General features: G+C 42.3%; 1 protein-coding gene across 2 annotated transcripts in view; it reads left to right on the top strand.

Moving 5' to 3' along the window:
• The window catches only part of DIP2A (DIP2 acetate--CoA ligase A), a 107,607-nt gene that overhangs the window by 45,462 nt on the left and 46,400 nt on the right, over nt 1–15,745 (top strand). For both annotated transcript variants that reach the window (XM_028094740.2, XM_028094741.2), the window contains exons 7-9: nt 6,048–6,167; nt 7,625–7,822; nt 14,969–15,060. In XM_028094740.2, coding sequence (XP_027950541.2) covers nt 6,048–6,167; nt 7,625–7,822; nt 14,969–15,060 — 410 coding nt within the window. The remainder of the gene's footprint in view (nt 1–6,047; nt 6,168–7,624; nt 7,823–14,968; nt 15,061–15,745) is intronic.

The following is a 15,745-nucleotide window of genomic DNA, read 5'->3' as shown; positions in this document are numbered from 1 at the left end:
TCCTCTGATGAATATAAATCAGTGGTGGTGTCCCCTCTTATATTTCTGGTATTAGTAATTAGTGTCCTCTCTCTTTTTATCTTGATCGTTCTAGCTAGAAAGTTAATTGAATTTTATTTATCTTTTGAAGAACTGGTTTTGGTTTAATTGGTTTTTTTCTGTTGTATTTACTTCAAATCTTACATTTATTCCTATCTTTTTTCTACTTATTTTGGGTTTACTTTGCTTTTCCTTTTCTAATTTCTTGAGGTGGAATCTTAGATCATTAATTTAGACCTTTCTTGTTTCCTAATGAAAGTATTTAGGGGTGCGTGGGTGGCTCAGTTGGTTAAGCATATGACTCGATTTCAGCTCAGGTCATGATCTGAGGGTCATGGGATTAAGGTCTGCATCGGGTTCCATGCTGGGTGTGGAGCTTGCTTAAGAGTCTCTCTCTCCCCCACCACTCTGTCTTCAAAAAAAAAAAAAAAAAGGCATTTAAAGCTATAAATATATTCTAAGAGCTGTTTTAGTATCCCACATATTTTGATACATTCTTTTCCTTTGTAATATTCAATTCTAGATATTTTCTAATTTCCCTCATGCTTTCCATTTTGACCCATGATTCATTTAGAAGTGTGTTGTTTAATTTCAACGGATTTCCAAATATTTTGGGTCTGTTTCTCTTACTATATTATATAATTCAACTCTGTGTAAATATATTAAAACTTTTTAATGACCCAGCACATGGTCTGTTTTGGGTATTTAATGCTGTCGGGTAGTTTTTCTGTAAATGAAAGTTACATCCAGTTGATTGATACTTCAGTTTGAGTCTTCTCTCTCCTTACTGATTTTCTTTGTACCTTTTCTATAACTTGCTGAGAGGCATATTGAATTTCCAACTCTAATTGTGGATTTTTCTGTTTGTTTAGATCTGTCAGTTTTTGTTTTGTGTATTTTGAAGTTCTGTTATTAGCTGCATACATATTTAAAAATTGTTCTGTCGTGATGAATTCGCCACTGTATAATTGTAAAATTATCCTTTGTGATATTTCTTATTCTGAAATCTTCTTTGTCTGGTATTATTATGGCTGGCTTCAGCTATTTGATGAGTATTAGTTACATGGCAAATCTTTTTATCCTTTTACTTTTACCCTACCTAGGTCTTTAAAATTGAAATGTGTTTCTTATAATTAGTATTTTATTCATTCTTGCATTTTTCTTTAAGCACAGTCATTTACTTCATTGGAGTGTTTGGATCACTTATAGTCAGGTTTTTTTGTTTGTTTGTTTGTTTTTTAAGTGTGCTTCACGCCCAACATGGAGCCCCATGTGGGCCTGAAATCATGATCCCGAGATCAAGACCTGAGGTGAAATCAAGAGTCAGACACTTAACCGACTGAGCCACCCAGGCGCCCCTATAGCCCATTTTAAAGATTTTATTTTTATTTATTTAGTTAGTTAGTTAGTTATTTGAGAGAGAGAAAGAGCAGGGGTGGGGTGGGCAGAGGGGCAGAGGTAGAAAGACAATCTCAAGCAGACTCCATGCTGAGCATCCAACCAGATGGTGGGGGTCAATTCCACAACCCCGAGATCACGACCTGAGATGAAACCAAGACTCGGATGCTCAACTGAGCCCCCCGGGCACTCCCCCTATAGTCCATTTCAATTAGTGATTTCGTTGGGTATAAATCTGTGATCCTGCTCTCTTTTCTCTGTTTGACTCATCTGTTGATTTTACTCCTTTTTCCTGCTTTCTTCTGGTTTATATTCTGTTCTATATCTACTTTTTTTTTTAGTGGTTACTGTAGAATTTACAATATTCATCACAGTATGCCTTCACATGATACCGTGTATACTACCTCAACTACTACACTGACTGACGGCAAAGGTGGTTTTTTTAAATAGATGTTATTGGGACCATTGGAAAGCTTGTTGGGAAATGTTAAACTCAGATCCTTCTCCCATACCACTGAAAAGGTAAAACTCCAAAAGAATCAGACATCTAAATATAAGAAATGAAGAATAAAATGAAAAAAATTGGTGAATTCTCTTTAACCTGATTATAAGTAAAGGCTTTCTGAATTTAACTAAAAATCTACATGCAATAAAAGTAAAGATACATGAATTTGACTACATGAAACTAAAAAAATTCTTGACATGGCAAAATACCCCATAAAGAGAGTCATAAGAATTGACAAATTAGGAGAAACTATTCACAGCATCTGTGATAGTTAAAGCTCTGATGTTTCTAAAATAAAAAGCTTTTTTTAAAAAAAGATTTTATTCATTTATTTGAGAGAGAGAGAGAGCAGAGAGCGAGCATGAGTGGGGGAGGGGAGAGGCCAAGGGAGAAGCAAACTCCCTGCTGAGCAGGGAACCTGATGTGGGGCTCCATCCCAGGACCCTGGGATCATGACCTGAGCCGAAGGCAGATGCTTAACTGACTGAGCCCCACAGGTGCCTCAAACAGACTTTTAAAAATAGGAAAAGACCCAAAATCATATGAATTGCTGGTCAGCCAATTATGGTGTATGGGCTGGCATCCTGCTTTTGTAAATAACGTTTTATTGGGACATGGCCATGCCCATTCTTCCAATGTCGTCTTTGCCGCTTTCGTCCCAGAATTGCAGAGTAGGGTAGTTGCACCCAAGACTGTGCTCACTGCCCAGAATGTTTCCTATCCAGCCCTTTAAGAAAAGTTTGCCAACTCCTAGTATAGGAAAATGGGCAGAAAATAAGAACAGCCAGTTCATAGGAAGTTATAAAAATAGCTCTTGAACATCATGTTCAGCCTTTTTCATAATTGGGAATGCAAAAGAGTTAAACCTCTTTGGAAGAGAAATTGGTAAAATATACATAGGTACTTATATTTGGACGCAGCAGTGCCAATGTAGGAATTTACTCTGAACACACATTTCCAAAAGTAAGGAAATACATCATATGCAAGGTAGTTCTTTGCAGCACTACTTATAATTGCAAAATTTTGGAAACTCCCTACCTCTCCAAACCTCACAAACTGGTTGAATAAACCTAGTATAGTCTCACTATGGAGCACAATGCAGCTATCAAAAATGATGAGAAATCTCCTCATGCTTGGAAAGAGGTGTTTTTCCAGATGTTGATAAGTAGAAGAGCAAAAAGTAAGAGAGCAGTTATAATATGCCACCTTTTGTGTGAGAAACAAGGGAACATAACGAAGCATATATCTGTATAGAAGGAGCACTGGAAGGACAAACCAGAAAACACTGAAGTTGGTCGCCCCCAGAGGTGGGCGTGTGGGTGGGTAGAAGGAGTTCAGGAGGGAGTGACATTTCTTTGAGTTTGTCTTAATATAGTTTTGACTTTCAGAAGTTTGCTAATGTAATACAAAATTCAAAGCATAAACTTGAAGGATGGGAAGAGGAGGAAAACCCGTAAAACTGGAAGCAGGTGGAAATCAACCCAGTCCTCTTCCCGTGAAGTACCATATAGCCACGTCTAAGGGGGTGATGAGAGGAGAGGGAGCTACATTATGAACACAGTGTTGGACTGCACACCTGCAGTCTTGGCGAGGTTCGTGTGAACAGCAAAGAAATCTTGAAGTCTTGCTTGTAGGTTTGTGTGGGTAGAGCAACTTGGAGCTCATTTTATGTACATGATGGTAGGGAGCAAAGGTATTAATGTTGTTGGGAGCCAGCGTTCTTACTGCAGAAGAAAGGGTGTCCCAGTATGAATGGGAAAGGCAAGAAGAAGCCCGTGGGGAAGATTAGGGTTGGAAGTGTTGCTGTGTACTCATGGTTCCTAAGACCTAAATATGTATCTGTTTGCCCTGTCTGTGCACACCTGTGCAGTGACGTCCAGGTGTGTGTGTGTGCATCCATGACTACACACGTGTGTACATCCGTAGTACACTTCTCTAGCTCTGTATTCCACAAGTAGCACTGGCCACACTCAGTGGCCAGATCTCAGTCTTGAACATCTTTCCCACTCAGAAGGACCAGGGCTCCTTAGAGAAATAGCTAATTCCAGGGCCGGGGCAGGGTTAGCATAACATGACTCTGAAACATCTTATGACAGAATGTACAGCAGTGCTTTAAAAAAATGTACGGGCCACAGGGGGAGCTGCCTGGGTGACTCAGTCGTTAAGCGTCTGCCTTCAGCTCAGGTCATGATCCCAGGGTCCTGGGATCGAGCCCTGCACTGGGCTCCCTGCTCGGAGGGAAGCCTGCTTCTCCCTCTCCCTCTCCCACTCCCCCTGCTTGTGTTCCCTCTCTCGCTGTGTCTCTCTCTGTCAAATAAATAAAATCTTAAAAAAAACAAAATGATGGGGGCAGGTCACCAATCAGTTTGCACAGGATCCCACTTGCTAAATGTGGGATAATTTGTGCATCAAAATAGTTAAGAACCATAATGCCTTTTTTAAAAAGATTTATTTATTTATTTGGGAGAGAGGGAGTGACAGTGACAGATAGTGGAGGGGAGGGGCAGAGGGAGCAAATCCCAAGCAGACTTCCCGCTGAGCATGGGGCCCAACCTGGGGCTTGATCTCACGACCCTGAGATCACAACCAGCTGCACCACCCAGGTGCCCCAGATCCATAATGCTTTATAACAATTGAGCAGTCACTGAGTCATTCTTAATGAACGATAGACAGACAGACAGATAACAGCATGCTGAGTGTCAACAGGTAAATTTAAATGAGGTGCTAATGTTGGAGAATAATTTTGCAACCATTGCAGTAAAAACTGCTTCTGACAAGAATGATCCGATGGCTACTAAAAGCAGGGAGAAGGTTCCATGAGGATTGGGATATTTGTGTGGTCTTGAAGTGCCTCCTCACACACTGCATATTAGGTGCAGAAGAAAACATAGTGACAATGTAGTGTAGAAGCTGGGCAGCATTTTGGGTGAGGAAGATCTGTCTCCGTGAGGGTAGCTGGCTGTCCCATATATCTGGACGTGATATTCGGGTAATATTTCAACCTGGAGCGCAGCACAAATTGAATTATGAGAAAACCTCAAGCAAACTCATAATGAGGTATGTTCTACTTATAAAAAAAAAGAACTGTATTCTTTCAAAAGTCATTGTCATAAAGGATGAAGCAATGTTTCAGATCAAAGGAGACGAGACAGGTGATGACCCAGTACGGTGCTTGGTTCAGGAACGTGACTGGCTCCAAATTGGAGGACGGGGGTGCTGCGGGAGGACACCGGTGCCGGCTGCCACACTTGCGCTTGGACGGCTAGCTGTGTCTGAGGCTCGGGGCCCTGCTCATCTGTCCTCCACGGAAGTGCTGCCCACGGAGCCTGTGGCTTTCTTCCCACTGCGCTCACTTTAGAGCAGCCTCACCCTGGCGGCTGCTGTGGCTTCTGGGCGTGTGCGCATGTCCCTGCTTGTTTTCACCCAGCAGATGGGGAGCTGCCTTTCTGCTGACTCTACATCTCCCAAAACATTGTTTCTGGATAATTACTGCGGACACCGAAGAGCTTTTAGTGTATGTGGCTGAAATCTCTTGATATTTACTATGTTAGAAGTTAAAACTAAAGATTTAAAAAATATTTATTAATCCATTTAAAAATAGCAATAAGAAACTCATCACATCTTCACATAAGTAGCAACATTTATGACAGAATTTCTAACAATTTGGCCGGAAGAATGGGCTTGTTTTCCACATTGCCTGTCTCCCTCGCCGCCGGCATGGTGGAGACACCTGGCCCCCGTGCCTCGTCCCCGATCAGTCTGTTGTGGCTCACGCTTCGTGGGGCCTCTGGAAGACTCGCCGTGCCCTGTGAGGAGGGAGGGAAGGGCAGTGACACCCCCGTGTGGCCCCATGAGCCCCCTGAAAGGGTCTCTGGACCGCTTTGAAGATCACGAGCTTAAAAAAAGTTCTAGTTCCCGGAAGGCCTTCAGTGAATATTTGTTGAATGAGTTAATGAGTTCCAAAATGACTGCACGATGGGGCCAGTGCTTGGTTGGATTTATGAGTTCCAACCTGTGTGCATTGTTGGTCGCTGAACCCTGTCTCCATGTCCTGTCTCCAGAGGGTTGGCAAGCTCTGGCCTCAGCGCTCCTCTTTCCTTGGCAGGTGTCCCTGTGAACAGCAGAGTGTCCTCCAAAATCCAGCAACTTCTCAACACCCTGAAGAGGCCGAAGCGCCCTCCGCTGAAGGAGTTCTTTGTGGATGATTTTGAGGAGCTGTTGGAAGGTGAGAGATCTCGGGTGGGCTCCCGTGTCAGTGTGAACAGGGTGGCTGTCCTGTTAATGTGTGTTATGTGTGGTCACTCTGTGACGTTACAGCACAACCAAGTGACTCTCCGTGTTTCCAGCCCCGGGGTCACCGTGTGTCACGTTACATGAACAGGGAGAAAACGCGTCACTCCTGGTTAAGGGACTTAACATTTCTCTGTGCCTCTAATCCAGTGCTTAGTGCTTGATAAGAATACTCCTAAGATTTCATTTTATTTACATTATTTAAATTTTTTTAAAAGTAGGCTCCATGCCCAACGTGGGGCTTGAACTCCTGACCCTGAGATTGAGAGTCACACGCTCCACCAACTGAGCCAGCCAGGCACCCCCATTATTTGAATTTTTATTTAAACTTTAAATCTGAAATACTTGTCTTCCCATGGTTTTAAAGTATATTTTTAGCATGGTTTTGGCCCTTTTTCAGAAATTTAGTCTCTCATTTATGAGTGAGATATACATTTAGGAAAAAAGAATACAGATCTATTTTTAAAAGAAAATTACCAAGAAGTAGAAAGAAGTATAAATCTGTAAGAAAGAAATAAAGTCTAGTACAAGGTATGAGCGTGTAATTGTGTTCCAGCCGCAGGGGCGCATGGCTGGCTCAGCCCCTGCCCCCTCGTGCCTCTCCTGTGTCGTGTTGCTGCCCCACAGACCACTGCCAGGCATCTCCTCCTCACTGAGGATTAGGCACAACCCTTAGGTCATTGTTTTCCCCTTTATAAACAGATGACGCCTTTCAAATTCAGAGTTTGGTGGTAGAAATGGTCTTCGGGGAGTCTTTCTTGCACTTGGGCCAATGCTGGTTACACAGCCACTGGAAATGTAATCGATTATCCTTTATTTTTTTCTTTCAACATGGTGATGGTTGTTTTGAGTGCCCAAACTGAGATGGTGATTCTACTCACTTTCATCCTTGATAAGTGGGACTAGTGCCTTTCCCTCAGGTGTCATCGTTGGCTGTCACCCCACGCACTACCGCCGTTCTGGGGATTGGCCCGTGGGGTCGGGTACAGTGTCCCACAGTTTCCATATGATGAGTCTCCATCTGTCCTGTGGTCCATTGGTCTGGGACTATTATAATGATAAGGAAATCTAAACAAGTTATTGTAACCTTCTTACAGTTGGTATTTTTTTTCTTAAGAATTTATTTGAGAGAGAGCAAGAGCTGTGAGAGAGAGACATCAGGAGCAGGGGGAGGGGCAGAGGGAGAAGCAGGCTTCCCGCGGAGCAGGGGGCCCGACGCGGGGCTCCATCCCAGGACCCTGGGACCATGACCTGAGCTGAAGGCAGACGCTCACCGACTGAGCCACCCAGGCGCCCCTCTTATAGTTGGTATTTTTTAAGAGAAAGCTTAAAAACAGAATGTATGCATGGTCCTATGAAATGCTGATTTTTAAACTTCAATTTTGCTTACAGTGCAGCAACCAGATCCAAATCAGCCAAAGCCTGAGGGAAGCCAGATGGTGGTACTGAAAGGGGAACCTCTGGCTGTGGGGGTCCCCTGGCCCCCATCCCTGCTGGCTGCCCTGCAGCGGTGGGGTACGACGCAGCCCAAAGCCCCCTGTCTGACTGCCTTGGACACGGCTGGGAAGGCCTTCTACACCCTCACCTATGGCAAGTGTTAAAAGCAGTTGGGCTCTGGTTTAGCTGTAAAATGTTACATGTCATACAGCACAGACATACAGTTTCACGAACATGCTAGAACAGTTCCCAAGAGACCAACACAACTGTCAGAACAACAGAACATTGCCTCACTCCAGGTGCCCCTCCTGGACCACTGCCCCTTCCTCCCAGCAGCGGGGATTCCTCACTGACTGATGGCGACCAGCCACTGCTCTGGTGTCGAGGTTCACATCCAAATATGCACCTCTGAACAATGGAATTTGGTTTTGTCTCATTTTGAACTTTGTATAAATGAAATCATACAGTGTGTATTTTTTTGTTTGGCATCTTTTGGTTCTGTGTTATATTTTTATGTAACACAAATCATAAGCGTCTGGCTTGATGCATTTTCACGGAGTGAATGTGCTCCTCTAACTAGCACTCAGCTCTCGAGCATTTCCAGGTCCCTAGGCCCCTTGTGTCCCTTCCAGCACATACATCCTCACAATGATGGTTGAACTGTCCTGATGCTTGTGGACATTTCTGGCTCTCCCTGTCCAAGTTTTATGTAAATGGAATTAAGTGAAAGGTGTTGTGTGTGCATTCTTTTGTGCAGCATTGTGTAGGAGACTCAGCCATGATGTTGTATGAAACTCATTGATGGATGTGTTTATTGTATGAATATGCCAGAAATTACTTGCGTACTCTACAGTAGATGGACCTTTCCACTGGGGCTATTCTGTATAGTGCTGTTATGAACATTCTTAGGTGAGTCCGTTCGTGCTGGGCATAAATGTACATGTACGAGCAGCCGTGTTTGGCTTTAGGACACACTGTTACACCGTGTCCAGACTGTGTGTGCAGACTTACCGTTGTTCCACACCCTTGCCAACACTTGATCTTGTCTCTTTATTTCATTTTAGCCTTTCCTGTGTGTGTTTTATGGTGTCATTTATGGTAGTAACTTATTTGCGTTTCTCTGATGCCTAGTGATACTTCTGTCTGTTTATTGGCTGTTTGAATACCCTCTTTTATGTACTATCCAGATCTTCGGCTTGTTTTTCTATTTGGTTGCTAATGTTTTCTTCTTTGTATGTTTCAGATACATGTCTTTTGTCAGACTTGTTTTGCAAAAGTCTTCTTCCACTCTGTGGACTGTCTTTTAACACTTTTATTTGCGGCTTTAGATAAATAAGAAGTCTTAATCTAATTAGTCTAATTTATCTATTTTTTTTCCCCTTTATTTTAGCGGCTTTTTGTCCTGTTTGCCAAACCTAAGGTCACAAAGATATTCTCCTTACTTTTTCTTCTGAAAACTTGCTTTACTCTTCATATTTAGGTGTCATGATTCATCTTCAGTGTAGTTTGTATGGTGTGACATTGGAATCATTTTCTTTCTTAGTGAATGTCTAATCGACCTAGTACCATCTACTGAAAAGGCAGTGCTTCCCCCAGGCAGATCAGGTGAAAAGACACATGTGGGTCGGCGGCTGCCCTCATGCTCTTTTGTCTGTCCGTGCTCCCTGAACGCCTACAGCTTTATGAGCCCTGGTGTCTGGTATAGATGCCCTTCAGCTCTGTGATTGTTCCTTACAGTTTTCTTGACTATTCTTGGCTCTTTGCATTTCTAAGCCATCTTTTGAATCAGTTTGTTAATTTCCAGAAAGATTCCTGCTAGGATATTGATTGGCGCTGCATTGATTCTGTAGTTAAAATGTGAAGAGAATTGGTACCGTTACAGTTACGGAATCTTCCAATTCACAACTGTGGAATATTTTCCCCTTATTTCAAGGCCCCCTTTAATTTCTCTCATTAATGTTTTATACTTTTGAGTACAGAACCCTTGAGCATCTTTCATTAGATTTATTCCTCTTGAAATGGAATGATTAAAAACTTTTTTCTGCTCATTTGTTGCTTGTATATAGAAGTGCAATTGATTTTTTAAATGGTGATTTTTTAAAAAAAAGATTTTATTTATTTGAAAGAGAGAGAGCACAAGCAGGGGGAGGGGCAGGCAGAGGGAGAAGCAGACTCCCTGCTGGTGCAGGGAGCCTGATGTGGGGCTTGAACCCAGAACCCTGGGATCATGACCTGAGCTGAAGGCAGATGCTTCGCCGACCGAGCCTCCCAGGTGCCCCTAAATGGTGATTTTATATCTAATAATCTCATTAAATTAACTTACTAATTCTTTTTCTGTTTGTTAATTAGTAGTTTGTCCATATATCTTTTGGATATCCTATGTTCAAAGTCATGTCATCTGTGAACAAAGACACTGTTATTTTGGCTTTCCCAATACTGGTGTCTTTTATTTCTTTCTTGCCTCACTGAAGAGCTAGAACGCCAGTACAGTGTTGGGTAGTGGGCATATGCTTGCGTGTCCAGCTCCGGTGGAAAGCTTTGGGTCAGGAAGTATGATTGCTATTTTGTGGTAGAAATTCTTCGTCAGATGGTGGAAGTTCCCTTCTATCCCTAGCTTACTAGAAGTTTTGTTTTGTTTTGTTTTAGCCGTGGATGGCATTGAATTTGTAAAACACTTTTTCTGCTCTGTCAAGGTGATCGCATCTTTCTCTCTCCTCCCCACTTAATTTGATGACTTACATTGATTAATCTTCAAATGTTAAGCAGCCTTGGCACTCCTAGAATAAATCCCACTTCGCCATGATATCTTTTTAACAAATGTCTGAATTTGATTCAGCCGGTGTGTTGTTTAGGATCTTTGCCTCTGTACTCATGAGAGCTCAATCTGTAATTCCTCAGAAAGGCGCTCACTGCCCGCTGTGGTCTGCTCACAGCTCCCACCTGTTGAATTGAGGTTTCTCTCTCTCTCGTCCTTCTGGGACTTTGATTATACTTACACCTTTTTTGAATCCCATATAGCTTTAATGTTCTTTTTCCTATTTTGTTTTCTTTTCTATGTATTTGGTTGACCCTTGAACAATACAGGGGTTAGGGGTGCTGACCCCTGCACAGTTGGAAACCCAAGTATAAGTTTTGACTCCCCCCATAACTTAACTACTACTAGTCTGCTGCTGACCAGAAGGCTTACTGATTAACATAAACAGTTGATAACACTTATTTTATATGTTGTTTTTATTATATATTGTATTCACACAATAAAGTTAGCTAGAGAAAAGAAAATGTTGTTAACAAAATCTTAAGGAAGAGAAAATACATTTATAGTATTTATCAAAAAAAAATCCACAGGTAAGTGGACCTGGGTTATTCGAGGGTCGTCTGTACTTCAGTTTGGAGATTTTTAAATTTTCCTTTATTCAAATTCTCTAATCCTGTCTTCTGTGAAATTTTTATTCTATTATGAAATTCCTGATGAGTTCTTAATTTTGATATTGTCTTTTTAGTTTAGAATTTTCACTTCTACATTCTAATTCCTATTCTAATTTTCTAGGAAAATTCTTTATCATTCCATGCATTGTCTTCATCCTTTCCTTTATTTCCCAGAATCCATACATCCCTTACCATGATGGAAAGTTTCTGTCAGCCAGCTCCAGGTCAGGTCACCTCTGGGCCTGTTGCTGTTGTCTGTACTTTCTCTTGGTTTTAGTTTGGGGAATTTAACTTTGGGATGCCTGGTACCTTTTTGATTAAATGTTGGACATTGTGTGTAAAAAGTTATGGAGGTTCCAGAGGAGGTTCCAGATGATGTCCCCTCCACGAGAGACGTTCCTCCTTCACTCCGCGTGGCAGGTAGCTTGGTGGCCTGTCTCTGCCATGCAGTTGGGGCTGGCTCAACCCCCCTCTGAGCACCTGTCTGTCCTTCTCCTCCAGGGTTCCCCAGCCATGGCTTCTGTCTCATGTGCTACGTAAGGACTCCGCTTTGCTTCTCAGAGGTTTTCCACATGGGTTTTCGGCCCCTGTTGCTCACAGCCCCAGGACCCAGTACATTTCCGAAGGGGAGGCTGGCTGGGGTGTCGTGGCTTCCAGCCTCTGCCAGAAGCTCTGCTGTTATCTTCATGCCTCAGTGGCAGTGCTCCATGGGCATGAGTCCATGAGATACTCTGTCTCCGGTGGGTGCCAGGGCCCGCATAACCCCCAGCTGTGCACGTGGGTCAGCTCGCCTTCCCAAGGGTTTTCCCTCTCGAGCCTTAACTCCTCTAGTTGTCTTCGCTAGATGATTTCTGCATTTTATCCAGTTGTTGGATAAAATTGTTTTAGGTGGGAGCCCTGGTCTGCCACCAGTACTGTCTCCTGTTTGGAAGCAGAGTCTTTTACCATTATGCTTTTATGATTCATATTATTGTGTATAGTTGTAGCTCATTCATTTCTGTCTAAGAACGAATAGATCAGAATTTACGTATTGGCTATAATGTTGATATCCAGTTTTGGCTCTCACAAACAATGCTGCTAAGAACATTCTGGGGTGTGCCACCTGGTACATAAGCATGCATGTTTTAGGGTATGTACTCCTGAGTGGAAGTGTTGGGTCTGGGATTATGCATATCTTCACATTTATCAGATGATGCCAAACGTTCCCAGTTTACACTTAACCTGATCAGTGGGTCAGTCCCATCTGTTCCCCATCATCAGGCTTCCTGGGGCTAATCTGGTGAGAATATGGTAGTAGTATTTCATTTTGGTGTTAATTTGCATTTTCCTGATCACAAAGTAGATTGACATCTTTTCCTGTTTTTTGGTTTTTTTTTAATCATTTGGGTTTTCTCTTTTGTTAAGTACTATTGAATCTTTTGCACATTTTTTATGTAGGGTTATTTGTGGGAATTTTTGGCGTTTTCTGGATACCGGTCCTTGTCAGTGACATGTGCTCCTGGTGTCCCCCACTGTGAGCCTACCCCACCCACTGCTGACCAGTACCTTAGTGAGCAGAAGCTCCGCCCAACCTCACCTTCCTTTATGTTCACGGTGAATGCTTTCGGAGTTCTCCTTAAGGACTCTACCTAAGCCAAGGTCATACAGTTATTCTGTTGTCTTGCAGTAGCTCTGCTGTTTTGCCATTCACATTTAGATGTACCAAATTTGCTGGGAATGAGTCTGTGTACAGCGTGGGGATGGGTCCCAGGGTCCGTTTTTCAGGACAGGTAGCCATCCGTCCCATTCTCATTCCCACAGGGCCACCACCCTTCTCCAGGCCACCTGTGTCATAGATGGAATTGTCCACACATAGTGGGGCTGTTGCAGTTCTTTGTTTTATCCCATTGAGTTACTATACTACCCTTATTTTTTTTTTAAGATTTTATTTATTTATTCATGAGAGACAGAGATAGAGAGAGAGAGGCAGAGGGAGAAGCAGGCTCCCTGCCAAGCAGGGAGCCCGATGCAGGACTCGATCCCAGGACCCTGGGATCATGACCTGAGCCGAAGGCAGACGCTTAACCATCTGAGCCACCCCGGCGCCCAATATACTACCCTTATGCCAGCACCAACTTCCTGAATTACTGTGGCTCTATAGTAAATCTTGACATCCATGGAGGAAGTCAAGAGATTCATAATGTACCAGTCACATATGCAAGTAATGCAAATAATGACAGTTTTGTTTCCAACTGTTGGCCTTCTCTCTCCACCCTGCCCCCTTACTGCGTCGGCTAAGACTTTCAGTAAAAAGGCAGATGTCCTTGGCTTGTTTCTACTTCCCCAGGGAGAGCTTTCAATATCTGACCATTAATTCTGATATTTCCTGTAGGACTTTTAAATATGGGCTTTACCAACTTTAAGGAAATTTCCTTTCATTCCGAATTTAAATCATTTAAAATCCTGAATGATTGTTCAGTTGTTTTACCTTTTTTCACCTTTGTTAATGTGACAAATTATGTTGATTTTCTGTTAAAACTTTTTGCACTTTTTTAAGATTGATTTATTTATTTGAGAGAGAGTGCGTGAGAGTGGGGCAAGGGGCAGAGGAGAGACAGAGAGTCTTCAAGCAGACTCCCCACTTAGTGTGGAGCCCTAGGTGGGGCTCAATCTCACCACCCCAAGATCATGACCTGAGCCAAACCAAGAGTCAGACGCTCAACCTATGAGCCACCCAGTGCCCCAAAACTTTTTGCATTCTTGAGATAAACTGACTTTGTCATGATACATCATTCTTTTTATATATAGCTGGATTCAGTTTGAAAATCTGGATTATCAACATCTTGAACTGACCTTTGTATATAGACAAAGGCAACAGTGTTTTGAGTTGAATATTTTTTTTCTCACTGATTTCTCAGGTCCCACAGTTCACTTATTTCATAATGTTGCACCCATGTTTAGTTTTATTTATGATGAAATCTGAGCACTACTCGGGGGGCATGGCTGCTCAAATTGCATGTGGTCATTCCCCAGGAATTTGAAAGGGGCTGAATCATGACTCTTGTGTCGCTTCTTTGGTACTATGTAGGGTCGGTGTTGAGGCTGCTTCAGTGTTGGGGATGGACTCGGGTTTTCTGTCGTCCTACCCCATTGTTGCCCCTCCTCAGTCTACCTCCCAGAGGCCTTTAGACTTCCTTCCCTTCCCTTTGTTTCATCGTCCATCTTCCTCAGTGACGTTGTCCTTTGTTGAGCGTTCACAGCTGCGCTCTGTACGTGAGCCTGCGTGCCGGAGTGGCGTGTGCCCGGCAGAATCTGCTGGGCCTGAGGGCTGGGTCCTGGAGGGACTGACGTCTCCTGGACGGTCTCCCCTTGTGTGAAAACTGGAGATGGAGATAGGACCCACCTCATGAATTAGAGAGGTTAAATGAATTCTATGCCACTCATAATCATAATAAGGGATGTAGTTGAGAGATATTTAATGACATGAAAATGCATCCGAAATACAATGTTGACTGAACAAAGCAGAGTGAAGTATGATCCAATTTCTTGAAAATTGCACGTACATGTATATATGCTTGTGTGTGTATGTGTGTGTGTGTGTGTACATAACCAAAAGAATGCTGACTTTTTTCTGTTAGTTTTTCTATGCTCTAAATTTTCTATAATAAATTCCTGTTCTTTTTTTGTATTAAGAAAAATAAATCCATAAGTTATTTTTAAGAGAAAACTATGATGTTCATTACAGCATTGTGCAAAATAGTTATCAGTTGGAAACTACCTGAATTTCCAATAATAGAGTGATGGTACATTATGGGATATTGTGATTGCTACATCAAAATGTTATTTATCAGTTTCTTAAATTTTACATTGCTTAGTATTTTTATTTTATTTTAGGCAAACTTTGGAGTCGGAGTTTAAAACTAGCTTATACTCTACTTAATAAACTGACTAGTAAGAATGAACCACTACTTAAACCTGGAGACAGAGTAAGTAACTAGAATATAACTTATTGGAGTGAGCAAAAGCAAACTCTAAAAATATGTCTCATTGAAATCAGTATTCCATCAGTTGGTTAGACTTATAGCATTAATACAAGGGGTTTAAAGTCAGCAAAGAAAAATATTAAATATGGACAAGGTTTATGACGATGTATGTAAGATGATGGTTCTTTTCATTCTTCATTGCTCATCCACTGACTCTTCAACATCTTTCCTCTTTGACTTCATATCTATTGGTTTTAGTAAAAATATTAATATTAATAAAAATTGGATCCCCAAAGCTTAAGTTTTATGAGTAAACGTTGACCCTACTTGGAAATTCATCTCTTCCTCTCGTCCATGTGGCCAGGCAGCCCCCTCTTAGCTCACAGCTGAGGTAGAACATGAAGGAGGCTAGAGGCTTATTAGTTCCTTGTACTTACTACACTGCCCAACATTGTTGCAGTAGCCACATGGGGCCATTTAAATTAACCACGGTTAAATAAAATAAAAAATTTAGTTCCTCAGTCACCCAAGCCACTTTTCAAGGGCTCATGAACCACATGTGGCTAATAGCTACCACATTTGATAGCTTGGAGATAGAACGTTTCCGTCATCATAGGAAGTAATGTTGGTGAGCATGGCTCTGGGCAAACTGAAGCAGACGCAAGGAGCGCAGGTAGACCAGAACGTC

This window comes from Eumetopias jubatus, unplaced genomic scaffold (assembly GCF_037043125.1).
Source record: "Eumetopias jubatus isolate StellerSeaLion01/CBP00866 unplaced genomic scaffold, mEumJub1_p1.0 scaffold_1, whole genome shotgun sequence".
NCBI lineage: Eukaryota > Metazoa > Chordata > Mammalia > Carnivora > Otariidae > Eumetopias > Eumetopias jubatus.
The sequence above is the reverse complement of the archived record's forward strand: the minus strand, read 5'-3'. Positions and strand labels throughout refer to the sequence as shown.